The 26,663-nt window shown below is 45.3% G+C and overlaps 2 protein-coding genes across 3 annotated transcripts in view; both read left to right on the top strand.

Moving 5' to 3' along the window:
* The window catches only part of CILK1 (ciliogenesis associated kinase 1), a 57,528-nt gene extending 54,379 nt beyond the window's left edge, over positions 1-3,149 (top strand). For both annotated transcript variants that reach the window (XM_040983551.1, XM_040983552.1), the window contains one exon: positions 646-3,149. In XM_040983551.1, the coding sequence (XP_040839485.1) occupies positions 646-800 (155 nt within the window). In that variant the 3' untranslated portion in view covers positions 801-3,149. The remainder of the gene's footprint in view (positions 1-645) is intronic.
* Positions 3,150-10,534: 7,385 nt separating this feature from the next.
* On the top strand, positions 10,535-26,663 carry LOC121158319 (glutathione S-transferase A4). Its single transcript, XM_040983014.1, has 7 exons — positions 10,535-10,577; positions 11,452-11,556; positions 17,650-17,701; positions 19,458-19,590; positions 20,407-20,548; positions 22,238-22,369; positions 26,087-26,663. Exons 2-7 carry the CDS (start codon positions 11,470-11,472, stop codon positions 26,207-26,209), a joined length of 669 nt encoding a protein of 222 aa, XP_040838948.1. The 5' UTR covers positions 10,535-10,577; positions 11,452-11,469; the 3' UTR covers positions 26,210-26,663.

The raw sequence follows: 26,663 nt of genomic DNA, 5'->3' as shown, positions 1-26,663 counted from the left end.
GAGACAGGACAGGCCTGGAAAATCCAAGCAGTAGCCAGGGGGCCAGAGTGCAAGAGTGTCGTTTGTGAGACGGAGATGTGGCCTCAGGGGTCAGAGGGTGACTGGAGGTCACAGTACTGGGAGGTCCTGCCACAGGCCCTGGGAGGCACTGCAGAGTTCTGAGGAGGGCTGAGGTTCTGACATCTGTCCTCACCGGCTCACTCATCACTCTGCTGCTGCTGCTGCTGCTGCTGCTGCTGCTGCTGCTTGTCATTGCACAAAAGTAAAAGCCAGGTCAGGGGCAAGGAAACCCAGTGAGGAACTTGATGCAGTGATTTGGGCAGAAAATGATGCTAGCTTGGGAATAGTTGAATTGGCAAAGAAAAAAAAAATGCCAGCTCCTGAGTATATTTAAAAGCCTGAGCCAGCAAGATTTGCCAGCAAATGAGAAAGCTAGAGGGGCCAGAGATGACACCAGTATTTTTGACTGAATGAGCTATAACTCTAAGATTGTCCTGAACTGAGGGAGAGAGTACTGTGAGTCTTCAAATTCAAACTGCACCTCTTCAAATTCTCATTTTCTGACACTTTTGGCACCAATATGTGTTTGTCTGCCCTTTGCTCACTTGGTATCCTAACAGCCTGACTTTTTCTATTGCACTGCAGGTTATTCTTCTCTGAAGGCAGTGAGACCTCATCCTGGGCGACCTTTCTTCCACACGCAGCCCAGAAGTACCCCTGGTTTGATACCACGGCCTCCAGCTGCCCAGCCAGTGCACGGCCGGACGGACTGGGCTTCCAAGTACGCATCTCGGCGATGACCATCTCAGCCACGAAGCCCTTCAAAAAGGGAAAGCACGACATTCCCCCTTAGTTAACCGGTGTTGCACCTGCCAGAGACACAGCTGGCGTTAGAGTAAAACAACTCTTTGTAGCTACCGTTCTGAACTGAGACATTTCAATATTCTTTTTAAAAGTTTTTTTTTTAAATATTGATTTGGATGCAATACCCTTTTTTGTACGAAATTATTTTATTCTAAAACTGGGTCCCATTATTTTCTTAAACCAGCAGCATTTTGTATATATGGGTTATGTTTTAGCATTTTATACAGCCAACTTTGTAATGAACTTTTTTAAAGATTTAGTGACTTTCTTTTGTGGTTCCAGATAATATTTTATACAGATTTTGAAAAATGTAATAATATTGACACAGTATTGCAACAGGAGTGCAGTTTAAGACTATGTGATAAGAGTTATTTATTTGGTGTCTGCCAATATTTGGAAAGTAGTTAAATTTTAAATGTGGCTCATTAGGTACTTCAGACTCTTGGATTGGTGTTAGAAGAGCATTCCTCTGCTATTAACATTACCATTACCTTGAGTTTTTGATTCCACTGTGCAGTTCGAAAGGTACTATTATGTAAGTCACTTTAACTTTATGCCCCAGATGAAAGAACTCCAAGTAAAAATTTGCACAACAATTTTTCATGTAGCTACAGATACCCCCCTCCAAAAATCAACCTTTATGATGATATTCCTTCATATTATATTTTCTTCCATTTTTGAAATCATGCAAGTACTAATGAAAGGGATACTTTTCATGACAAAATATTCTCCACAAAAAGGTTAACACAGTCAGTTAAAATTATGTCCCTGCCAAGATATACGACCAAAAGGAAAAACAGGTTTGAAAGGCCGTGGAAAATTTTTGGTTATTATAACTGCTGAAATTTTGCATTTCTCTTTAAGCCTGGCTGGAAGCAGCCGGTGAGTAATCTTGTGTCCTAGCTGAATTCTCAGGACATTCTTGGGAGGGGTAAAGATTTATGGTGGGGGTTGTATTCATTTGCAAAGTGACAAGGATCAAGATGTTAGTGACCCTAACGTGCCACATCTGAATTCCTAACCACCTTGTGTAGTTCCTTTCAAGAGTTAAGAGCTCTCTTAGGCAGAGGCTGTTCCACTAAGAGCAATGTTTACAGTGATTTTTGAAACTGACAAAGCTAGTTTGGAGACAACGAAACAGGAAAGGTCCACTCTCAGCCATGTCTGTGTGACCTCTGGTTACCATGCAGGCAAGAAGGAAGGTCACCAGCAGGAAGTGTGACATCATCTTAGCAGTATGTTGTCTCGTGGTGCCCCCAGGGATCAAACTGCTCTTTTGGGTCCAGGTTCTGGAACCTAGCAAGTTGAACCACAGGAAATGTGCACTTTTTAAAGGTTGAAATGTATCAATAAGGCACTTACCCATGGTTCAACCTAATAGGTTGGCAAATGATTACTTTGCTATGTTAAGAATCCTTAACAAGTTACCATGCCTTCCAAAGGGCTCTAATCTAAAATCAGGAAGTAATTTATACTTTAGAGAGTCTGGCTCAAAAACATACTTGACCAAGCACTATGACCTCGGGCATGAGAAAGGCACATAATGGGTGTGGATTTGATAGGTGATTTTGTCCTGTCGACAAGCTGGCAGCGAAGCTTCAGAAAATGTAAATACAAGCACAACTTGAAGCTCAACTCATTTCTGCATTCTATTTTCAACTCGTTATCTAAAGCAGCAGAAAATGTTCTCAGAGATGAGTCCTCTACAATGAGGTTAATATTTATTTTCTCTTTCTGTATTATATATAAAAAGTAAATTAATCTGAAACCTTGCTCAGCTTTCTGGAAAGCTGATCCGAGATTGTATATATACCCCTTAGCGAAGCAGATAGGTTGTCAATACTCTTTATACTCTAGTTTGTGTTAAGCTCATTCCTTTGTTTTTTTAATTGAAAAAAATCTAGTTACCTGATTATTGTACATAATAAAATGGTTTTTGTAATCCTTTTGTAGAGCTCAGTTTTTAGAAAATACTACCCATTTTTTCCTTTTTATTCTTTCCTTTGTTTACTAACTTCCCTTGGGAAGCCAAATGTGTTCATGTGAAAGCCATGGAGCTGATGTACAGTTGAGAACACCAGAAGACCGTAAGAATTGTGTAAATTCTAAAAGACCAGTGACGTTCTATAAATGACGCGCCCCCCCCCCCCCGGATGGGTGAAGATTAGTTGTGTGTGCAAACTTTGTGCTAAAGAAGGGAAGAGTGACCATTTGTTAAGTGAAAATAAAATGCTTTTTCATTTATTTCTTGTTACTGTAGAACCAATAAAATATCATGCAAGATACCAGTGGGAATGAAGAGTTTCTCTGTACCTAACCATGATTATACCTCATTTACAGTGAGAAAGCTTTCTGAGTTATAAGGAAATGGTACAGAACTGGCTCTCATGCTGTAACCGGAGATTCAGAATCCAGTGTGCTCAGGGGGCAGGTGTGCCTCCCTTAGAGAAAGTTGCTTGCATTTGCATTGGAGCTATTAGCATAATTGTTCATTTTACAGGACAGTTCCATGCATTACCAAATCTTCACCTGCTTCATGCATTTTAGCAGGAAGAACCTTGATTTCCCAGTAATGTGTCCACACATCTCTTGCCTGAAGAACTATAGACATCTAATAAGATAATATATGGTTTTCTGAAGTTATCAAAGACTGAGCACAATCGAGGCAAACCATGGCAGACACAGCCAGGATTGTTACCTTTTTCGACACCGCTATAGGCACTGTCTCAGGTCATTGGGCGCCATGATTTCTTGTGGAGTAGCCTTTCCCTGGCCTCTTTTGTGTATGTGTGTGCACCATTTAGGATAGGAGAAGAACACAGGCTGTATGTTTCAGCTCCGTATATGACCAAAAGCAATATGTTTTTAAGAAAATGTTTTACATACTGATTATTTTATATCATTTTAAGCATATATAGCAACCTTTTTGTTCAATGTTTGTGGTTAATTTTTAGAGTTATTTTTACAATTTCCAACCAGATGTACTGTACTTTTCTATTTATTGTGAATAGCTTCTCATGAGAACCATTAAGAAGACAAACTGGAGGTATTACCGGTATTATTGGTTTCTTATAGACATTGTATTAATGTGAATTTACAATGATCTGAAAAGTCCTCTGATCTCAAATATCTCAGAATGGATAGTAGCTTAGTCACCCAGATTTCAGTACAATGAAGTAACTGAGAATGCTTTTATTTTATTTATAAAGTAAATATTCATAATAATGAGAAGATATGACAGAAAACCACTTAAGCAAGACTTCAGAAATTAATGCTTTTTGATCGAATAGCTTGTCCTAAGATGTTTAAAAATGTTAACTCAATGCAAGAAAAATTCTCTTCCAAATAAAGTTACACTTTAAGAACAATTTAAGTGTTATGTTTTCCTTTGCTTTCATGCTTTTTCATCAAACATTAATATTAGTGATTCCTAATGTTCATGCATTAGTTCTTTGGAACTTCACTGCATGTAACTGGAACAGTACTAAGAGTGTTGCATCCACTCGACCACTAAAACAGAATGTTATATTCACCAGTAACAGTCACAACAAAGTTTTTTTTATAAATAAGAGGCAAGGCAGCTGACTGACTGGCTAACCGACCAGCAGGGACCAACTCCCCTTACCAGAGTGCAGCCCAAACGGCACATTCGCAGGGTTTTTATAGGGGCAGTTTACAATAGCTTGTAGGGTGAGGAAGGCAAGACCGCACATTCCTTGTTTATCTTGGCTGGGCAGCCACTGTCTTCCTCTTCTCAGGTCCGGGCTCCGACCTTAGCATCACCTGTGACAAACAGATTCCGATCTTGGAGTTAATCTATGGGTTAATTAGGCTGGGGTCTTGATTTATGAGGACTGGAGGGCCATTGGCACTAAAGGTCACGTACCATTAGGCCTGCAAGCTCACAAAGTTTCTTCACCAAGCAAGAAAGCAGAAGTTACAAAAGCGAAAAGTATTGCAGTTAGCAATAAGCCATATTTACTCCATTTTGATTTCAGCTCTACAAGAGAGGTTTGTGAAATTCAGCATTTTTTAAAGATTTTTTTTTCTTTTCTTCTTTTTATTTTTTTAATTTTGACAATCCTTACAAATTTAATTGGGGTAAAAAAGGTTCAAGGCCTAAAGGGGGATATAGAGGAAGAAGCCCCACCCAGTTTCCCACCCATCCTAAGTCCCGGATGTGGGGCATGCTCTGAGATACTCGATCAAGTGGTTCCAATAGTTCACCATTCATGGGTCGCTGCCAGTCTCGCCACTCCAAGCACGATGTGGTCGTTGAAGAGTTCATTGATTGACACAGTCCCTTCTAGAGTCTCTATTTGCCCAGTATTTTGCTGCCAACAGATAGCTGAGGTTGTTGCTTGACTTGTTCTGTCTTTCCTTGGTTAGGACTCTGAGTCCGGTATCTCGAATGGGGAGATCCTCGAAGAAATTTTGAGGTATTCCCAGTCCAAATTCCTGCATGTTCTAGTAGCATAGGGCCCGGCACAGTCCATTGCCCCGATCAGCTGGTGGTTGCAGTTGCTGGGTCGGTCTGTCTCCACCCGTGTCCTCTTGCAGTCCCGCCTGGTTCCGCCCTGGACGCACTTGTCCCTCGCACGTACCAGTAGGAGTTGCAGCCCAGTCAGGGCAGCCCACAGTAACCCCAACCAGGCCCACCCCCTACCCTGGCTTGCCAGTATGTATGGCATACTAACCCAGTCTGTCCCAAATGCCCTTCTGTTCATATACTTGCCAACAGGTGTTGCAACCTACTTCCATCCAACCATCGCCTCCTACCGTCCCTAACGGATATTGTTGGGTGTCTGTCTAGCCACCCCAGCCCCTGTCCTAGTTCCCATGCCCTCCCGTGGAAGGTGATGACCCACGAGGGAGGAGCACACTATTTCCCTCCCAGGTCACTCCCATTCCAGTTGTGCCCTCTCCAGTTGGCCCTGTGGTTCAACTCAACGTGTCTAACCCTTTGTACCAGCTTCCGCCAGCTGGTGCTACAACTAAGCCCCAACAACCCTCACCAACTCTGATTGTAGCTTGCACCAGTGGGAATAGTCAGCCCAGCCTGGTTTTCACCCAATCTGGTCCACATGAGGTGCACAGGTGCTGTGTCCCTGCCTGGTCTGGTCTACCCCCTACCCAGCTCACGCTCCTCAGTGTAAGTTGCTGTTCAGCTAGGGAACCTCCCCTTATTCCCCTGTCAGCTCTGCCTCCTCCTTTCCTGGTTCTCACGTGTGTTGGTTGGGTGCTGCGGCTGCATCCGGCTCAGGCTACCTCACCTTGGCATTCCAACTTGTGTGTTGCTTTTGTCACGACCGGACCTGGTTCGACCCACACTCTGTTCTGGCGATCAGATTTACCAGTGGATGACATGAACAGATTCAGCCTGGTCTGCCCCCGACCCATGCCAAATGCATGCCAGTGGGACACTTTCTATGACCTCTTGGCTGTTACCTTCCATGTTCCTTGCGCTGACCTGCAGGGTCTGTGTCCTGCCAGAGGAGTTGCCTGAGCTCCTCCATCAGAACCCCTCCATGTGCCAGGTTTCGCGCATATCAGTGGGTCCATGTGCCAGTTCGCCTCTTGTCCTAGCAGGAACAGTGGCCTTTCTTAACTGGCCATCATCCCGTTCTGGTTCTTGCTGTAGAGTGTTTCAGCCCAGCCACGGTCGTCCATGCCCCCATATAGCTCGTATATGGCTCAGTTGAGGTTGGGACCTAGCCTAGTCCGTCCCACATCCACCCTGGTACTCCAAAGCACCAGAAGGTGTTACGGTCTGGCCTGGCCCGGTACGTCTTTTTCCAATCCACATTTGTGCCAAGGGAGATGACAACTGTATCCAGACCCTGCCGCAGCCCCATCCACCTGTCATGACCCCTGCCTTAGACACCGTGGCTCAACTCTGTGCTTAATGTGGACCAGTTGGAGCCAAAACCAAGCTGGGCATGTCCTGTGTTCCAGTCATGTTTGTGGACTAAGATTTGCTTAGTCCGAACATTCAGCTCTCAGTCCCACACTTACATTAAGGTTTCATGTCCCGGTTCCTGGGAATCACCAGAAATTAGTGTCTCACCTACGCTAACGCTGGTCTTACTTTTGGGTGTCCCAACGCAGCTATTTCATATCATCAAAACCCCAGAGCTCGCCGCTGGGCGGCCAGCAAGCAGAGCCTGGCACCACTTGGTGCACTGGACCCCGGCAGGGTTCCGTCCGGCAGAGGCACCCCCAACAAGTGCCACCTTGATGGGGGGTTAAACCCGCCCCTTATCCTGAGACTGGACCCGCCCACCTGTCCTGCGGGTCAGGACAGGTAGCTGGCGGGGACGGGGGAGAGCCAGGAATTTCCCCCCACCTCCCAGCCCTCCCCCACAGGTACTTACCCACGAGGGGGCTTTAGGTGCTCCTGGGCCAGGAGAAGGCAGACTTTTTCAGAGAGAACATCTTCCTTCCACTGATTACTCCTGAAATGGCTGCAGGGCCAGAGCTGAACTGATCCGAAGCTGAGAGCTCCCGGGTCTCCCACATGGGTACAGGGTCCCAAGGCTTAGAGCCATCCTCCCCGGCTTCCCCAGGTCAGAAGCAGAGAGCTGGATGAGGAAGTGGAGCGCCCAGGACTAGAATCAGCGCCTATATAGGATGCTGGCACCAGAGTGGATTAGCCTGTGTGCTCCTGCACTGGCTCCTGAAATTCACCTTTCTGCAAGTTATGTGAGTGGAATGTTTAAAAAATGAAGACCATATTGCAGCAACTTCTTGTGACTAATTCCATCCCACTTAGTATCTGTTATGTGTGTGTTTGGAGCTTTATTTATATGTTTATACCCTTTCACAACACATTTACCTGTGCAATTACTTCCTTCATAAGAAACTTACAACTCCATGAACTACAAGCAAGATGCCACAGAAAATGCACTTGCTCAACATGATGTGACTGGAGCTGGCACTGTGTAGCAGATAAAGCTACCACTTGGGGCACTTGCAATAGGGCAGTGATTTCTGTCCTGACTGTTCCACTTCCAATCCAGTACCCTGCTAATAACCTGGAAAGGGTGACAGAGGATGGTCCAAGTGCTTGGACACCTGCCACCCTGTGGGAGATTCAGATGAGATTCCTTGCTCCTGGCTTGTGACTCTGCCCTGGGCATTGCTGCCACTTGGTGGGGGAACCAAGCAATGGTTCATGTACTCTTTTCTCTGTACTTCTAAATAAATGTATTTTAATGTATTTAAATAAATTAATAAAATTATTTAAATTTAAATCTAAAATGTGTAAATTATAAATAAAATAAATATGCTTGAAAGGATTTTGTGTCAACATGATGTATCAGTCACATGTGTTGTGTAGGCAGATCCGTAAATGTGCCCCTCACTGACCTTCATGTGGCATCGTGGGGATTTGTCTAGCTTTTTGTCTTTACATTCAGCCTATCCTGTCTGTCCAGTAGCCCCACACTATCCAACTTCCAGCCATCTGACCTGATGTGGAAATACACTGTTAGAACAGGGTCTGATATCAGGCCTTTGTAACTAAGGCTGGATTCTATGAAAGTGGATTCCCTCTTCCTGGAGTATTTACTTAGATGGAAACTTTGTGTTAAAATTGGGTTTTGTTAAATCAGTTTTACATTATTCTGAATGGGTAAGGGAAGGGTTACGGCTGAGAGGAAGATGTTCAGGGATACCTTTAGACTATGAGTGAAATGGTCCTCAATTGAGGGCAACCCTGCCAGGGCCTTTCGGGAGTTTCCAGAGAATGAATTGACTGCACTGTGCCCTCATAGAATAATCGTGTTATCATTAGAGAATGTTTCATTTCTCTGCAGGCCTATATCATCATGGAAAATTAAGCTACCTTGGTTACTCTTTCAGGTAAACAAAACTGCTACATGGTTTATGTTAACAAGGTTGACCATTAAACACTATCACTTTTGAAGGGTAAAGAATGTAGGACAACATCACCAGTTCGGGATCATGCAGCAGATCAATTAGAAGTGGACAAAAGGAAAGCAGTGCTCAACCTATCAGCAACACATTATTACAAGGATTATAATGCTTGTTCTACCTAGTTAGTGAAAGTGAATTTCTGTACAAAGATGTGTTGCAAAAAGTGAATAAAGAATGGTCACTGATCACTTTCAATAGTCAGAAAACACAGCTTCAATCAGTGTTCACTGAAATAACGTCTGTGTTAGGCTAGAAATAGAAATATTTTTTTAATTTATTTTTTTATTATATGACACAGTTTTATAGGTACTGGGATTCCCACCACCCCTTCCAAAACCCTCCCCCCCCATGGTAGATTCCTCCACCGTGTTGCGTGACACAGTTCAAGTTCAGTTCAGATTCCTTCATTGCTAGCATATACCAAGCACTGTGATCCTCATATTATTGCCCAGATAAGTTCAACGGCTTTTTGGAGAGACCTTCTCTGGTCTGAAGGTAGAAAAAATATGGAACGCTTCCTGAATTTGTGTGTCATATATTGGAGGAGTACTGTTACCCTACTTGAAAGTGACCTTTCTGTGCCCAGCTGTGCTTGACTTGCTTTTGTTCTTACTCTACCTGCTTTCCTCGGTGACCTTCTTTTGGCCACAGATCTAAGCCAGCCCTCTCTCGGATCTCGGATCACTAAGGAAGGAGAAAAGTGTTGCCGATCCCCACCCGCCCTGATTCCCCCGCCTTTGTGGTCCAGGAGACCAAAGTCCAGTCCACTGAGTCATTGACTCAGCAAGTGTTTTCTGAATGCTTATTCCACAGAAGAGAGAAGAAAAGGCAAATCTCTTATGATAACATTGATAATTCTGCAATTAAATGTAAAAATCATGTTGCTTCTTCACATTGACATCTTAGCAGATAACTGCACAGTTGAAAATAAAGCTGTTAGAAAATAGTCGTTGGATTAATCGATCTCTATATGCTCCAATAGTATGAAATTGCATGTGGAGGCGTGTTATACACAATTTAAAATGCTACGAAGCAAACAATACATATTACATAAAATTTAAGTGGGGGGGGGTCAAAAGAAAGGCAGACTGCCACATGCAGCGCCTCATTTGGATGTGTCTGGAGTCTTGGAAGCTTGACTACCCTACGTTCTCCTACAAATGGACCTTGAGAGCTTGTTTGGAGGTTCTAGCAGGGGAGCGCAGCTACTCGTATACCCTTGACCGAAGACCGGTCCTCCTCTAGCGGGGATGGTCGTCCTCTTCGACCGAGCGCGCAGCTTCGGGAGGGACGCACATGGAGCGGTGAGGGAGGAAGGGGACACCCGCCTAGCCAGCCAGATCAGCCGAATCAACCCTGGCGATCAATGGGGTGACAGATGTCGCAGCCAGATCGCCCTCACATCCGAGAGGAGATGCTGGGGCGCCTGGTATTTAAACCACAGAAACATTTGTGACCTTTCACGTAGGTCAAGTTTTTTATCGGCTCTTTGAGACAAACTTCCTAATAAAATAAAAGTTGTCTGACATAGTAAATGTCACTTTATGCTTCAATTCGCAAAAAATTAAAGTGAAAGTAAAGAAATTGAGACTATTTTTTACATTATCCAGAACGCCTTGCAGGTGGGCGGGACATGCTAAATACTGCCGTCTCTATTGGTGAACTCCTCCCGGAGCCTCGCCCACCTCCGACCTCCCGCGGCCAGCTGATCGCGCCCGGCTGCAGCCTGCTGTCCCCGCGCATTGTGCAGCTCCGGTGCTCCGAGTGGACTCCAGGTCTGTCACCCACCCGCCCCTTCCCCTCTTGCCCTCTTCCCCATTTCCTACTCTCCCATCCCCCCCCCACCACCCCGCCGCGTTCCTCCCTAACGTTCCCCGTCTTGTCCTTGGACAGACTTGGGGGCCCCAGGCTGGGATTGGGGATCGTTCCTGAAGCAGTGCGAATGTTTCAGGAACCCACTCTGCAGAGTGCACTGGAGCCTGGCCGGGTGTTTCCTCTGGCCCTGCGTGGACCATCGTGCACGTGGAATGCCCACGAGCGAGCATCGGCAGGGGGATGTTGCTCGCAGCTGGGCACGTGCGCGAGCTCAGGCGGCGGCCGCGGGCCTGCGAGGGGAAGCATCCTTTGCAGACAATAGGAAGGTCTTGCCTGTCGGGCCTGGCGGTTAGGGCGACTAAAGACCTAGTACTAAACCTGTGCAAATGTGCATGGCTGGAGGGTCCCAGGGGCCCAGATCACCCCCACCCCCCGCCCCGCGACTTGCCTTTAGAAGCTAAATTTGGAAAATTTCAGATTTTCAAGATAAAAGTGCATTCTAAACAATGTGTGGGATCTGTGAAATCCCAAACTGCCAGCATAAAATGTCTTCCAAAGATTCCACGATCCAGGATAACAACACAAATAGAAACGAGATGGGAGCCATGCCCTTTTGTGGATCCCCCCCCCCCCCGCCCCGTTTTTTGTTTTTTGGTTTTTTTCCTTCGGGTATGAAAGTGGTGATTGGTTCACTGTATGAAGGAAAGCTCATAAAAGGAGGGTTGGGAGAAAGTAACAACTCGTGTCTGTGCTCAAATACTGAGTATTCATGCAGCCCTGGAAGCCGAGATGCAGACGGTGGGTGCACCAAGCGCTGCTGTATTTGTTTTCCAGAAAGTCTGGAAAGCCATCATGGCAGCCAGGCCTAAGCTGCACTACCCCAACGGAAGAGGCCGCATGGAATCCGTCCGATGGGTGCTGGCCGCAGCCGGAGTCGAGGTACCCGATGGGCGCTGCCTCTTGGAGACCATGAGGGGAACGTGTGTTTCCCAGCCCCGCCGAGCCCTGCCTGGTCCAGTCACCAACACCCGGAAGGCCCGCCTGCCTTCCAAGGCTCTTTCCTTTGAAATGTGGTGTAGTTGACCAAAATTCTGTTCTTGCCAGAGTCTTTGGCTTCCAATTCACTACGGGTGAATATTTATGAGTAAGACCAAAAGGGAGTTAACCCAAAATGTGCCAATTTCTGCTGGGAATTCTGTCGCTTCTGCTCTCTCTGGAGTACATTTTCAGTTTCCTTGAATGCCTTTGGTCGGGCCTGCTGTGGTGTCTTGGCTGCGTTCACCCATGCAGTACTTTTTTTTTTTTTGTCTTTGTTGTGCTCTTTCTGCTTCTTATTACGGAAATCCTCAAATACAAATGAGACCAGCCGGGTCAGTTCTAGCCTTCTGCCTCAGCAGCTGTCTGTGCTCCTTTGAGTCTTTGTCTTCCACCTGTCTTATTGAACATTTTAAAGCAAACTCCAGACCACTGATTCCTCTGGGAGTATTGTGTTTCCGCATTTATCCTTAGCAGATGGGGATTTTAAAATCTCACAATGCCAGTATTATTTCCAGCCAAATGATCCGTTCTTTTCTCATCTTCTCCCATACAAGTCCGCTTGTCTCCCTCAGGTTTGTTCATGGTTTACTCCAGCCTGGATCTAAACAAGGTCTTCCATGGCTTTCCATCAGCAACTAGAAATTTTTTTTAAAATCCATAACAGCTTCCTCTGAATTTTTTTTAAATTAGACTATATCTGGAAACCATTTTTGATTTCTAGAAAAGTTGTAAAATCATGCAGAGGGTTCCCGTATAACCTTCAGTCTCCACTCGGCATCTGAACATAACCATGTCAAGCTAGGATACCAAATGCTGGTGTGTGACCAGCTAACCTACCAATTCCTCTCAAATGTCTATTTGCTGCTCTCGTCCATCCAGTCTCCTCGGCTGCCTCACTCTGTGATGGTCGCCTCACTTATCCCTGTTGATAGTAACCTTGCTCATTGGATCCACTTGTCAATTTCTGCCTCTGTTCTTTGGAAGTGAATCATGAAGGCCAGTTTACCTAGAAAGTGGTGAGAATGGAGCTCCCTCTTCTGGAGAAGGGAGTCTCTACATTTGGAATTCTGAAGGAATTTCCCTTGACTGTGTCCCCACCCCCATTTATACATGGCTTCCCGTCCTTGCTTATTCTTTATTATTATTCATTAAAGTCAGATATATAGAGAGAAGAAGAGACAGAGGAAGATCTTCCATCCACTGATTCACTCCCCCAGCAGCCACAACGACCTATGCTGACCTGATCCAAAGCCAGGAGCTGGGAGCCTCACCCCGGTCTCCCACGTGAGTGCAGGGTCCCAAGGTCTTGGGCCATCCTCAACTGCTTTCCCAGGCCACTAGCAGGGAGCTGGATGGGAAGTGGGGCCACCGGGATTGGATCCAGCACCTATATGGGACCCCGGCGTGTACAAGGCAAGGATTTCAGCGGCAGGACTTTGCATCTCTGTATCACCGTGAACCTCAGTGTATTCACTTTATTCTTTGACTTGCAATCCAATAAAACTTTGCTTTATTGCTCACATATCCCAGCTTTGGCCATTGACACTCTTTTCCAGATTAGGACATTTCCATCTTCTCAGAACCTCCAAGATGCTCCAGATTCCTCTTGCCTTTCTACTGTGTCACCTCTAGCCTTGCTGTAGTTTGTTCCCCAAGGAGCCCTCATCCTGTTTAACAGCAGCCAAGACCTGGGCATCTTTGCATTTGTTTCTAACTTGGTGACAGACATAACTACCCTTTAGTATTTCCCCCATTCTGAATTTGGCTTCTTTGAGGCAACATGATGGAATGGGGCTCCTCTATTTACCTATTTTCTGTAAACTTATTTACATAGGAGTAATCCGAGCTTTTTTTTCTTCTCTCTCTTCTGCCTGTCCATGTCAGAGGAGACACAGTGAGTACACTTCCATTGCACTGCCTCGGGGCTACGTAATGTCTGAAGCTGAGCTTGGTCAGTGTGTCCCCTTGGTGCCAGCCTGACTCTGGGGTTATCCTTTGCCCCATCCCTCTTTTCAGCTAGTGGGTTCAACAGCTTTCAGTTGCCATTGTTGGTGGGCCTTACAAAATGGAGATTTTGCTATCTCTGTCATCTTCACATTTATTAATGATGATTGTCTTACCACTGTAACATTCATTCTTGAATTGTTTATTTGCTTGAGATGCAATTCATATAGGGAAGGCCAGCATGTGATTCCGTTGATTCATTTTCAGAATAATGAATTGCTACCCTAGCAACATCCAAGCATAATGTGTGTGTCTTTTGTTCCTGTGTGTTGCATGCCATTATCAACTGCCCCCTAGTGTGACAGAATTTTCTCAATTAGTTAACACTATGTTTTACATACAAATCCTGGATTCTGATTCTCTTGAGGTGGTGGATCTGATGAAGTGGGCAGTGCTGCTAACCAATCCCTGTATCTGCAGCTGAATTTTCTACTTGTGTTGAAGGGCAGCGCATACATCTGCTGTCCCAGGATCTGAAGTTGGACCCCTTCCCTTATGTATGTCACTTGTCTAGCCTTGTAGACGTGACAAAGTAAAGACACGTGGTTATGTGGATACATGCCAGGATGTCGGTTCCTTTCTCTGACTCTAATTCTGGAATCGGGTTTGAGTGTCTGATCTATGTATGCAGTGAAGTCCTTTGCCAGATCCTCTCTCTTCCTGTTTATCCCTCACTATCTGTCCTAGGCTCCTATGAATCAAGATTCTTGGTTTCAGTCATACAAACCCAGCTCTACTGAAGTAAAAGGAAAGAGAAACCCACCTACTCCAGAGAGTGGGCAGGCAGGTGGGGTAGAACAATGAGCCCAGTTGGATCTCAAACCCATTAGGGCTGCCCACGTGGTTGATAGGTATTCTCAAAAGGGGGGGTGTCAAGGGACATCACTCTCCACCTGTTTACCATAAACCTAAAACACACATGAGTAATAGACCGGCAGACTGGATGTGTTCATGATTTCCTGTGGCCCAGGCTTGAGTGGAGCCTGACAGGGAGTAACTAGGGCACTGAAGTCCACCGAGGTAGCCCGTCCGGATGCGGGAGCCAGCGTCCCCTGTGAGTGGATCACTGGCGCTGCTCTGTGCTGAGTGCTGGTCTTCGTCGTGCTGGTCTTTGATGCGCTAGTGCTTGTGATTTTGTTTGCCTTCAGTCCTCCAGGAGACGCAGGCATATCTCTTTTGTTAAGAGGGAGATGGACAGGGCCCCAGCGCGGTGGCGCAGTGGTTAAGGTCCTCGCCTTGCACGCCCGGGATCCCATATGGGCGCCAGTTCTAATCCCGGCAGCCCTGCTTCCCTTCCAGCTCCCTGCCTGTGGCTCGGGAAAGCAGTCGAGGACGGCCCAAAGCTTTAGGACCCCGCATCCGTGTGGGAGACCCGGAAGAGGCTCCTGGCTTCGGACTGGCATAGCATCGGCCATTGCGCTCACTTGGGGAGTGAATCATCGGACGGAAGATCTTCCTCTCTGTCTCTCCTCTCTGTATATCCGCCTTTCCAATAAATTTAATAAAAATAAATCTTTTAAAAAAAGAGGGAGATGGACAGGACTTAAAGGCCATGCCTGATCTCCTAGTTTGGAACTTCTGAGTTCTTCCCTTAGAAGAAAAAGTGTGGAGAAAGGGGATGATTTGGCGTAGAAGGGGGCAATTCTCTGCAGCATCCTAGGTGAGTGCCCTGCTTGCTTTAGAGGGTAAAGACAGATGGTTGCATGGATGCCAGGCTGTTAACTCACTCCATGCCAGCTTGCAGTCTCTGCCAACATTGGAGCAGCCAGCCTCTCTTCAAGTTTTGACTTAGGGATTTCTTTTCCACTTACCTTCTCAACCCGTACCCCCGTTCCAGTTTTGTCTTACCAGTGGTTTCTCTGGCATAGACTTAGGCTTATATGTCCCGGCTAGGCTCTTGCACGTGTTGGCTGTCAGTCTGGAAGGGGTACTTGTTAGCTCTTTCCCAGGTATTCTGAATTGGATTTCTTTTCCAAAAAGGCTTGAAGAACACAGTGTGGTGTAGGGAATGCTGCTGTACTGCATCTGACCCAGGGATCTTTGGACAGATGTCCTGAGCACTGGTGACGTCTGGCTACTACTTGCTGGGCACCAGGGCTACTGAGGCCCCTCTCCTTGTGCTGTGAGGTCAGCTGGTCCCCAGAGGGGGAGAAGTTGATGATATCAGCAATGCAGCTGCGCCCTTCCTCAGATCATCTGGGAGAGAAGAGCAGGACAGGGCACAGCCCAGGTAGGGACTAATTCTAGGATGTAGGCAGGAGGAAGGCGCCTCCACCTGATGTGAAATGCTTCTGTGTGGAACATCCGCTTTAATGCTTACTTTTTGCTTTAATATTTTTGTTTCAATGCTTAATTTGATGTTTAATGAATCCTCAGGAGAGCTTGCTTTCATCGTTTGTTTCCTCTCACACCTCCTATGACGTAGGAATTGGAAAAGTTAAATCTACGGAAAAGTTGTCAGAGCACACCATGGATGTCTTTCAACTTAATCTAGCGGTGGTGAACACTGCCACTTTTGCTTTCTCTCTCTGCTCTTTTTTTTCTCAGTCACTTGCCAAGCAGTTGCAGCCATCAGTGTGAGTTCCCTTCTAAGAAAGAATGAATCATTGTCTTAATAACTAAAGTAATACCATTTCATCTCTCAGGAAATTAATACGAAGTTTACAACATCTAACACTCAGCCAGTGCTCGGATGTCCCGGATGTTTAGCAGCCACAATGATTTCCCCTCTTCCAGGACCCAGTCAAGACTCAGCCTTGGTCTCCTCTGTTGCTTTTCCTAGGAAGAAATAGCAGTAACGGTTTGTCTTTGTGTGTGCTTTTTAAGTTGATGCCCTTGAACACTGAGGAATCCAGGCTATTGTGGCACAGAGTGGGTTGTCTGATTTCTGTCTCATCAGCGATTCAGCTCAAGGTTTCAGGTTGTGTTTATAGGTGTTTTTATGTCATTCTGTCTGTGTCTCATGAGAGATCTGGGGTGTTTGGGTGTTCCCTCTTAGGCATCTCAGCTTAACTGCTTGTTTAGGTGGATGGTGAGGTCTTCAAATTGCTTTATTATAAAGATATACATTTTTTTCTTTCTCATAATAAACTCATTTAAGAGGAGTACTTGCGGACTGTGTGAAGATTTTGTATTCCAAGTGTTTTAGTCTATTTTCTGTTGCTATCACAGAGTAGCTGGACCTGGGTAATAGGTAAAGGAAAGAGATTAGCTCTTGGTTCTGAGCCTGGGCCACACAAGCTCCTGGTCCTGGCATCTGCTGGCCTTGGAGTGAGGGAGGGCCTCATGCTGTGTCACAGCCTGGCAGAAAAGCAAAGGGCATCAGTCAGGTGCATGTGCATCAGAAAGAGGCTGAGCTCGCTCTGTGGCAAGCCCCTCCACAGAATGAACCCACTCGTCTGAGGAAGATGTTAATGACTCCAAATGACCTTGTACCTCTTAAGGGCTCCACTTCCCAGCTCCGGCACAACAGCAGTCCAGTTTCATCATAGATCACAGTTCCACTAACTTTGACATTCGTTAGCATCCTTTAATACTTTGGAGATTACCAATTGAGAATTTTTTTTTATTTTATTGTTAATTATCACTAATTCCATATTCATTTGCACCGAGTCTTCTGTAATAAGAGATTTCTCTTCCCCCTTCCTTTTTGTACTATTGTTTATGAGCATAGCGATTCATGTTGTGTGTTAGAACCTGTGTGTGATGTCATTGCGGTGAATGCATAGGGTGCTTCCCCCACATGCTTTTGCCCTTGCCAAGTCTCCCTTGCCTCTGGGTCCTATGTGGTAAAGCAGGGTAGCTCTCAGTGTAAGCTGCCTATTTCCTTTTAGTGGACAGAGACAAGGAGACGCTGATCTTTGATCAGTGATGAGGATGCATTTTCTGCCTGCCTCTTGAGATAATTTAGCTTGATATTTTCAATCCTAAACTTACAATGACATTTACCTTCTTGGGGGGGGGGGGTACTTTTTTTTTTTAATAATTTAGTTTGATGAAGAATTTCTGGAAACAAAAGAACAGTTGCAAAAGCTGCAAGATGGTGAGTATGACAATGAAACAACTTTCTTTCAAATTTTTATTTCTTTTTTGGTGTGTGTGTGTGTTGTGTGTATGAAAAACTAATATGGATGGGCCAAGTTGCTGAAGACTAAGTATCTAGTGCAGTGACCTAAAAGCGAAAAAGCAGGAGGGACTTTATCTGTGAAACTGCCAGGAGTCACTTCCAGTTGAAGGGTTCTATAACAGCTGGCTGAAGGTGGGGAGCAGTTCCTTCCCCCTACGCTCAAAAAAGCCCTCCTTCATCCCTCGCTTCTTCCCTTTCTCTCTTCCTTGTCTCTTCCCTTCTTCATGCTACCTCAGGCATCATAGCCTGCAGGAAGTGTGCAGGAAATTGTCCCATTTACACAGGGCCATGTTTCTATGATAATTAATAAAATTAATTAAAATCCCCTCCACTTAACGCCACATGTTGCCTCCATGCCCACCCTTTGGAGGGAAGACTTTTGGCAGAAACCATAAGGATTCAGCCAACCCTGTGAGCAGCCTCCCTCCCAGCCATCAGCAAGGACTCCAGGCTCCTTTGAGGGTTAGCAGGTACACAGAGGTGGAACCTCTTTCCTGTGTGAGACTGACCTAAAGTCACTGGCCTTGTACCCCTTACCCTTACTTGCCCTTGATATGTGGGCCTCTCGAGTTCTGGGCTATAGCAAATTGTTCCTCCTGGCTGATTGGTAGAAAGGATGCACGTTTATGGAAGAAAGTAATGGGTTGTGTTGTGTTGTGACCGGTGACAGCAAACTTGGTGATAAGGGGGCTTTAGCCATGAGACAGAGAGAAACCAATGAAAACATATGGGCAAGCATCAGGTGATAACTTTGACTGCTAAATGCAAGCATCACTGTCTGTTAGAACATTCTACACTGTCCATTGCAGTCCCTGGTAGCCACATATGACTAGTGAGCTCTTGAGAAGTGTCCACTGCAGCTGCATTTTGAATTTCTAATTTTTTTTCATATTCATTGATTTCCATCTGAACAGCAGATTTATAAAGAGAGAAGAGAACACAAACATACACACACCACACCATACTGCAGCACACATGCACACACACACAGAATCCTCTTTTTACTGCTACTTTCCCTAGATGGCTGGAATGGCCAGAGCTAGGCATGTCCAAAGTCAAGAGCCCGGAGCTTCCTCTGGGTATCCCTTGCGAATATAGGGGCCCAAGACATCCACTCTCCTCCCAGGATGTAAGCAAGGAACTGGATCAGAAGTGGAGCATGATTTAGTTATTTAACCTGAAAGTCAGAATTGCAGCAGGAAGGGAGGGGGCAGGAGACAGAGTAATCTTCTATCTGCTGGTTCACTTCTGCTATGGCGAGAGCTGAGCTGATCCAAAGCTGGGAGCTAGGAGCTTCTTCTGGGTCTCTCATGTAGGTGGAGAGGCCCAAGGAGGTAGGCCTTCCTCCACTGTTTTCCCAGGCCATGAACAGGTGATAGATCAGAAATGGTATACAGCCAGGACACGAACCGGTACCCATATGGGATGCCAGCACTTGCAGGTGGAGGATTAGCTTATTGAACCACCAAACTGCCCCCTCCTCCATTCCTAGCACAGTAGTTGTAGAGATCTCCACCTTCCCCCCTGACCCCTCGCCACTCTGCCTTTCAAATAAGTTAGAGATATTTACTCCATTCCAGGGCCTGTGGCTTCTCCCTTTTCATACTATAGAGCATTTTTAGGTTTAGAGGACAAAAGAAGAGATCTCTTCTAACTGTTCTTCCATTCCCAGGCAATCACCTGCTGTTCCAGCAAGTGCCCATGGTTGAAATTGATGGGATGAAGTTGGTACAGACACGCAGCATCCTCCATTACATAGCGGAAAAGCACCAGCTTTTCGGCAAGGACCTCAAGGAGAAAACCCTGTACTGTGTCCCCTCTGTGTGTTCTCACTTGTCAGCTTTCTGTCGCTTTAGCTCAGTAGCAATCCTCTGCCGCATGCCTGTCTCAGCAGTGTTAACAAGGGGAAATAAGAGAAGGGCCATGAAGGCCAGCAGGAGATTGAGCTTAGAGGGTGTGAATGAAATAGTAGAGAAGAATTAAATTCAGGTACTGAACAATCTTATCTGGGAAACATTTCTTCAGCTCTTCTGACTTTTAAGTGCTTTGCTATTGCTTCTACCTTTCTTGCCTATTTAGGATCTTGGAGTATCAGGAACAGGAAGCTATTGTGACAGTAAGGTCTAGGAGAGTGCAATATGTTGTAAATTGAACTCAAAACCTGATCCAGCTGCATGATCCTGGGCAAGGTGTTAAGTTCGTTTCCTGATAAGATTTCTGTACAATGGGTATAATTGTAGTCTGTTCCTTATAAGGTTGTGGGATTCAATGAGGTAATGAAAACTGAAAGCTTAACACCATGCCTAGGGTGTTCCAAGCATGGAATAAACAATAAATCACTATTTTTATGAATGTAAAATTCAGCCCATCCTGGGACATGAGATGGAGGGTGCCTGGGGGATGGGAGGGCTAGGAGAGAGGCTGGTAGTGACTGTCACCCTTTGTATGTATTAGATTCCCCTGAAGGATTTTTCTGAGTTCCAAGTAGACTTGATTTTATCTTTGACAGACAGGTGTAGGTAAATGCCAGTTGTGACAAAAGGCACTTTGAGCTCTTTGCAGTAGAGCCGGGTGAGTTCAAAGAGAAGAGAAACTCAAAGACGCACCTGTTGTGTGTTCAGGATTGACATGTACGTGGAGGGAACGCTGGATCTGCTGGAGCTGATCATCATGCATCCTTTCTTGAAACCACAGGACCAGCAAAAGGAAGTGATGAACATGGCTCAGAAAGCCATCCTCAGGTACTTTCCTGTGTTTGAAAAGGTAGGTGGCATAGAAGCCCAGGACCACAGGCATAAATAACCAAAGCACAAAGGAGTTGCCCCAAGTGCCCTTTGCTGCCCGGAACATAGCAAGCTGCACCCAGTTTGATTAACCTGGGAGCTAATGGTAGCCATGAGCACAGAGTTCCTAGCCTGAAGCTTCCCAGCCACTGGGAGGACTCAGCACATTGGCACATTACTGCTTTCTGTATTCACTCCGTGCCTGCCTCACATAAGGTGCAGAAAGGTAGGAATCACAATGTCCATTCATTTCACAAATGCTTATGGAACAACTCTGGGGCTTCCTGCTTGATATTAGTAATAAGGAGAAGAACCATGCATCCCTTTTCTCTTCCCTTTGCTTTTTGTATTCTGCCTTTTTGCTGTGTTTTTGTTTTGTTTTGTTTTTTAATGACTAAATTGAGCTTCCAATTTCTCTTTTTTTGACCTGGGAGGGTTTTTGTTTTGTTTTGTTTTATGTTTTAATTCTGTAACACAAGGTTGCAAAAATATGGAAAGATCCATTGGACCCACTTGCTTGGACCACTTCATGCCATCAGGTTGAAGACCAGGGTTGTTTTTGAGTTGTTCAGTAGCATGGTCTCAAGGTATCTTCCCATAGGCACACTGCGAGGTATGTATGGTCACCAGTGGCCCAGGGATGTCAGGACTCCTCACACTTGCAGGGTAAAACTTGGGACCCCTTTGCTTGTACACGGGCACTTCACAAAGTTCCTGGAAAAATGAAAATGATGAAGTGAGTCTGTTTCAGCAGAAAAAAAGTTGAGACCCAGACATAGTTTTTTTTTTTTTTTTTCAAAATACACATTTTCCATGTACGCTTTTTAAGTATTCTCATAATGAAATAGCACCATAGAGTGAGCCGTCTAAGCTGATACATCCAAAACATGAAGAGCCGGGATTGGAATTCAGGCCTTTGACTGCAGATGCTTGGAGTCACTGCACACTCCCAGTCTGCTTCCGAAAGCTGTATCTGATTTGGAATTGTACTCGGTGTCCCTGCCACACATAGATACACCCCTGGGTGTCATACATACGGGAGTTCCCTATAAGATAGGTCTCCCCTTTGCTACTATTGTTCTTGACTCCTGGATCATAGTCTGGTCCTAAAAGCCCCACACCTGTATGTTACCTTCTGAGTGAGAGGTGGTACTCTGGCTTCTGTTGTTCTGTTTTGGGAGAAGTTGAGAGGAAGGTGACCTGTAGTCAGTTGTAGTTATAATTGGTCTGGCGCATGATGACAAATCCTGAGGTTTGTAGAAGCAGAGCTAGGAGATGGCATGGAAAACCTTGGGCTACATCTTTGTCCAGTGCTACCTCCTTTCTCTGAGCCCCGAGATTCATCAGGCCCTATCCATCTCTAGTTGAGTTTACGGAACAGAGTATATCCTCTTACAACACCTAAAGCAGAGTCCAGAAGTAAAGAATGTTCCCTTTGCCTTTCCAGGGTCTTCATTCTGATCAACAGCAGATATTTTTTACAGATGCTTTCATCTCCACAGCTTTTTGTTCTGCCTGCATGGAGTGCATCCTCCTAGCTGATATTGTTTATAAAATAATGAAAGGACAAGGTCCTAGTTTTACCCCCTGCTCGGATTGGGCACTGGTTTGATGGCCTCGGCAATTCCTCTATGGGTTGTAACCAATGCTAACCATTTCTACTCTGCAGGTTTTAAGGGACCACGGACAAAAGTTTCTTGTTGGCAACCAGCTGAGCCTTGCAGATGTGATTCTACTCCAGACCATTTTGGCTCTAGAAGAGAAAATTCCCAATATTCTATCTACATTTCCTTTCCTCCAGGTAAATAACACCATGAACTAGAAGACTGGCCCTGAACTCTAAGGCTTTCCTTCAGTGCTTGTTGATTTCCACAGTGGATTGTGGGTTGTATGTCTATGATTTCTTCTAGGTTCTAGTTTGTGAAGTGCAATGACCGTATACACCCTAAGTTGTTTCTCTGGCTCTCAGATCCTTAGAGTTAAAAGATCGTGGACAGATGAAAGAAGCCTTCATCTTGGTTTGCTCTATGACTATCCTTTTGGAACAGGCTTCTTCCATAACAGTTTGCCATTGGAAAGTTAACATAGAGATAGACACAGGAATGGGGTGTTTGTTGTCTGCTGCCGAGAAAGCAAAGTCAGCATCTAAAAGCATGTGAGGGCGTGGCTGCTTCTGTCAGAAGTGCCCTGGGGTCATTTGGAAACTGGCCAGGCTGAGTTCCAAGGGCAAACAAGAGAAAAGCTTGACATTACCCCCAAAAGCATTTCCATCCTTCTCCTTTCCAGAAATACAGTGTGGCTCAGTTTTTCCCTGGTTTTATTCTGGCAGGACTGGTCACAGAATTTTAAGGCAGAAAAGACCCTTTTTTCTTAAATTAAAAAAAAAATTAACACTTATTTAATTTATTTTTATTGGAAAGGCAGATATACAGAAAGCAGGAAAGAGAAAGATCTTCCAATCCACTAATTCTTATTTACTTTCCAAATGGCCGTAACAGCCAGAGCTGAGCCCATTGGAAGCCAGGAGCCAGGAACTTCTTCTGGGTATCTCATGAAGGTGTGGGGTCCCAAGGCTTTGGGCTGTCCTTGACTACTTTCCCAGGCGACAAACGGGAGCTGGTTGAAAAGTGGAGCCACAGGATCTGAACTGACACCCATATTGGATCCTGGCATGGGCAAGGCATGGGGCCCAAGGCAGGAAAGACCTTTAAAAAGTGGCTAATGTCCTCGCCTTGCACATGCTGGGAACTCATATGGGCGCCAGTTCTAATCCCAGCAGCCCCACTTTCCATCCAGCTCCCTAGGAGACTTGGAAGAGGTTCTAGGCTCCTGGCTTTTTCAGCACAGCTCCGGCCATTGTAGCCACTTGGGGAGTGAATTAGCTGATGGAAGATCTTCCTTTGTCTCCTCTTCTCTGTATATCTGACTTTCCAATGAAAATAAATAAATCTTAAAAAAAAAAAAAAAGAAGCAATCTTACCTAATGTCTTCAATCCACATTTGAGAAAGGAGAAACCCATGATAAAGAAGCCAGAAGCCAGGATGGTGTAGCTAAATGGCTACCTGAGGCCCTGTGCTTTTAGCTGATTGTTAGAAGGACTTTCCTCTAGACGGGGGCAGTCTGCTAACCATAACCTCTGAACTAACCTTGGTCTGCTACTGATTTTTGTGTAGCTTCTAAGGTAAACATGTATTGCATCTTTAAAGGTTTGAAAGAACAACAATTCATGACACATGAAATGAGATGAATTTCAAGTTTTCATGTCCACCGGCAAGTCTCATGGGAACCCAGCCATGCCCATTGATTTCCTGTGCTCCTACAACACAGCAGAGAAAATCTTATAGACACTATGTGATTTATAAAACTTAAAAAACATTGACTAGGAAAAAAAAAAAATTGACTCACTAGACCTCTAGGAAAAAAGGTTGCCAATTCTCATAAAGACAACACTAAATCAGCCTATATCCATGGACAAGTTAAGCCAAAATAGGCAGGTTACATCCCCAAAGAGTAACACAATACACTTTTTTTAAAAAAAATGATTTTTTACAATCTAGTCAACATCATTTTGATATACTACTAGGAACAACCAATATCAGTTAAATATACCTGAAAAGTGAAAATTGCGGGCCCAATGCAATGGCTCAATTGGCTAATCCTCTCCCTTCAAGCACTGGGATCCCGTATGCACGTGAGTTTGGGTCCTGGCTGTTCTACTTCTCATCCAGATCTCTGCTTGTGGCCTGGGAAAGCAGTTGAAGATGGACCAAGATGGACCAAAGCCTTGGCACCCTGTACCTGTGTGGAAGACCCAGGAGAAGCGCCTGGCTCCTGGTTTCGGATCAGTCAGCTCTGGCTGTTGCAGCCACTTGGAGAGTGAAGCAATGGATAGAAGATGATCTTTATGTCTCTCTTTTCCTCTGTGAATCTGCCTTTCAATTAAAAGAAAGTAAGAACAGAAACTTTCAACAAGGCAGATAAGTCAGTAGGTTGTTAAAAATGCTACATTTATATAGATAGATAATGTTTCTTTTTTTTTTTTAAAGATTTATTTTTATTATTATTTTTTAATTGGAAAGGCGGATATATAGAGAGGAGAGACAGAGAGGAAGATCTTCCGTCCGATGATTCACTCCCCAAGTGAGCGCAACGGGCTGATACTATGCCAATCCGAAGCCAGGAGCCTCTTCCGGGTCTCCCACGCGGGTGCAGGTTCCCAAAGCCTTGGGCCGTCCTCGACTGCTCTCCCAGACCACAGGCAGGGAGCTGGAAGGGAAGCAGGGCTGCCGGGATTAGAACCGGCGCCCATATGGGATCCCAGGCGTGCAAGGCGAGGACCTTAACCACTGCGCCACCGTGCCGGGCCCGATAGATAATGTTTCTTATAAACATAGAGGTAAACTCACTTCAGTTTTATTTATTTGGAAGATGGGATAAATATGCTTAGCAGACAAGAGCTCTGCTTCATGGGTTCCCTCATCTGCTTGCCCCTCCCCAGTCACCTTAGGAGATAGGCTTTGCTATCACCATTTTACTGTTTAAAACCTGAAGGCCTGGAAATGTGATATCACCTACACCAAGTTCCTTGACCATAGACAACTAAGTTGGGGATCATGAATGAGACTCCAGTATAAGTCTGTGCCGCTTCCTGTCATTTTCTGGTAATACATGGCATAGAAGTACACAGCTCCCTTACTTTGGTCTATCCTGGGTAGGAGGGTGACCCCAAAAAGGAGGAAGAATGAAGGGGTACTAAAGGTTTATTTGCTAAACTTGTGAAATCTAAAACCTTCCCAGACATGTTTGTGTTCACATCCACACATGCCTCAACAGGCAGCAAAGGGCCTTGCACTGAGGACACAAAACAGTTCAACCACTCAGTGTGAAAGATAAAGATCAGCACTTTTTGGAAAGGTAACACCAGAACCCCCTGAGGTTTTCTGTCTAGAATGCTAACCTTAATCGATATATTTTTTTAAGTCCTAAGGTACATCTTTGTAAACCCAAAGGTAATTCAAAAAGCTTGTGACAGAATGGCATTCAAACATAAGTTTATCTTGGTACAAAACATTTTGAAATCTTTGCATTTTTTTTTCTTAAATATATGTAAAGTTTTTGGAAAGGCAGAGTGACACAGAGAGAAAAAGAGAGATTTTTCCATCCACTGACTCACTCCTCAAATGCCTACACCATTTTCTCTGAATGAATCTGCTCTTTGAGGCACTTCCTATGTTTCCTTTCTTGTGTCGCAATCCAGACCTAAGAATGATTTCTGCTGCTGCCTCTGAGACGAGCCCGCACCTTGTGCTGCCTGTGAGATCTGGACTGTAATCTCAGTTGACGGCAGCTGCTGCTGGCAGAGTCTGGATAGTCACAGAGTGAGATCAGACCTCAGACACGTGCTGCATCGTAGTCCTCCTTGGGCCCTGCCAGCTAAGACTTGCTGGACAGCCGTATTTTCATTAGTAATGAACAGCCGAGTTGTTGACCTAAAACATTGCTTTTTCCCTTCTTTAGGAGTTCAGTGTGAAAATCAGTAACATCCCTACAATTAAGAAATTCCTTGAACCTGGCAGCAAGAAGAAGCCTCCCCCTGATGAAATCTACGTGAGAACGGTGTACAATATCTTCACGCCCTAAACCAGCACACGTGTCTGTGGCTGAGAGCTTGTCCCTAGCCGTGAACTGTGTTCATGATACCTTAACTCATCCCACCTCTTTCCTGGTGCTGTGTATTGTTTGGTCTCTCATATCAAAGGAGATCTTCTTTTCTAGAAATACCTGCCTTGGTTCTTGCCCAGTGAGTAATTGTTACAAGACTTCTGTTGGGAGCCCTTCCTCAGGGAGGCTGGTACGGGAGTTAGAACTGACTGTGCTGCTCATCTCCTGACTCCTCCCTCCTGTGAGCGAGGATGGCGAGATCCTGTCCTCCCTGTACTCTTCGGTCTTCACCTTGTTCTAGGCTCCTTCCGGTCTCTCCTGCTCTCGGTGTTGTATAACAGAGTGTCTCACCAGTGCCTCTCCTCTGAGCTATCGCGAGTCCAATGGTGCTAATAAATGTGATCAATAGTTGCCCAAATAAACTGCTTGCCAA

This window comes from Ochotona curzoniae, unplaced genomic scaffold (genome assembly GCF_017591425.1).
Source record: "Ochotona curzoniae isolate NIBS_2020 unplaced genomic scaffold, NIBS_Ocur_1.0 contig_3819, whole genome shotgun sequence".
Taxonomy (NCBI): Eukaryota; Metazoa; Chordata; class Mammalia; order Lagomorpha; family Ochotonidae; genus Ochotona; species Ochotona curzoniae.
This window is presented reverse-complemented; position numbering and strand designations above follow the sequence as displayed.

Coding starts and splice junctions, on each gene's coding strand:
- LOC121158319 (XM_040983014.1), top strand. CDS start 11,470: ATGGCAGCCAGGCCTAAGCTGCACTACCCCAACGGAAGAGGCCGCATG. Junction 11,557..17,649: donor TGGCCGCAGCCGGAGTCGAG/GTACCCGATGGG, acceptor TTAATAATTTAG/TTTGATGAAGAATTTCTGGA. Junction 20,549..22,237: donor ACTTTCCTGTGTTTGAAAAG/GTAGGTGGCATA, acceptor TCTACTCTGCAG/GTTTTAAGGGACCACGGACA.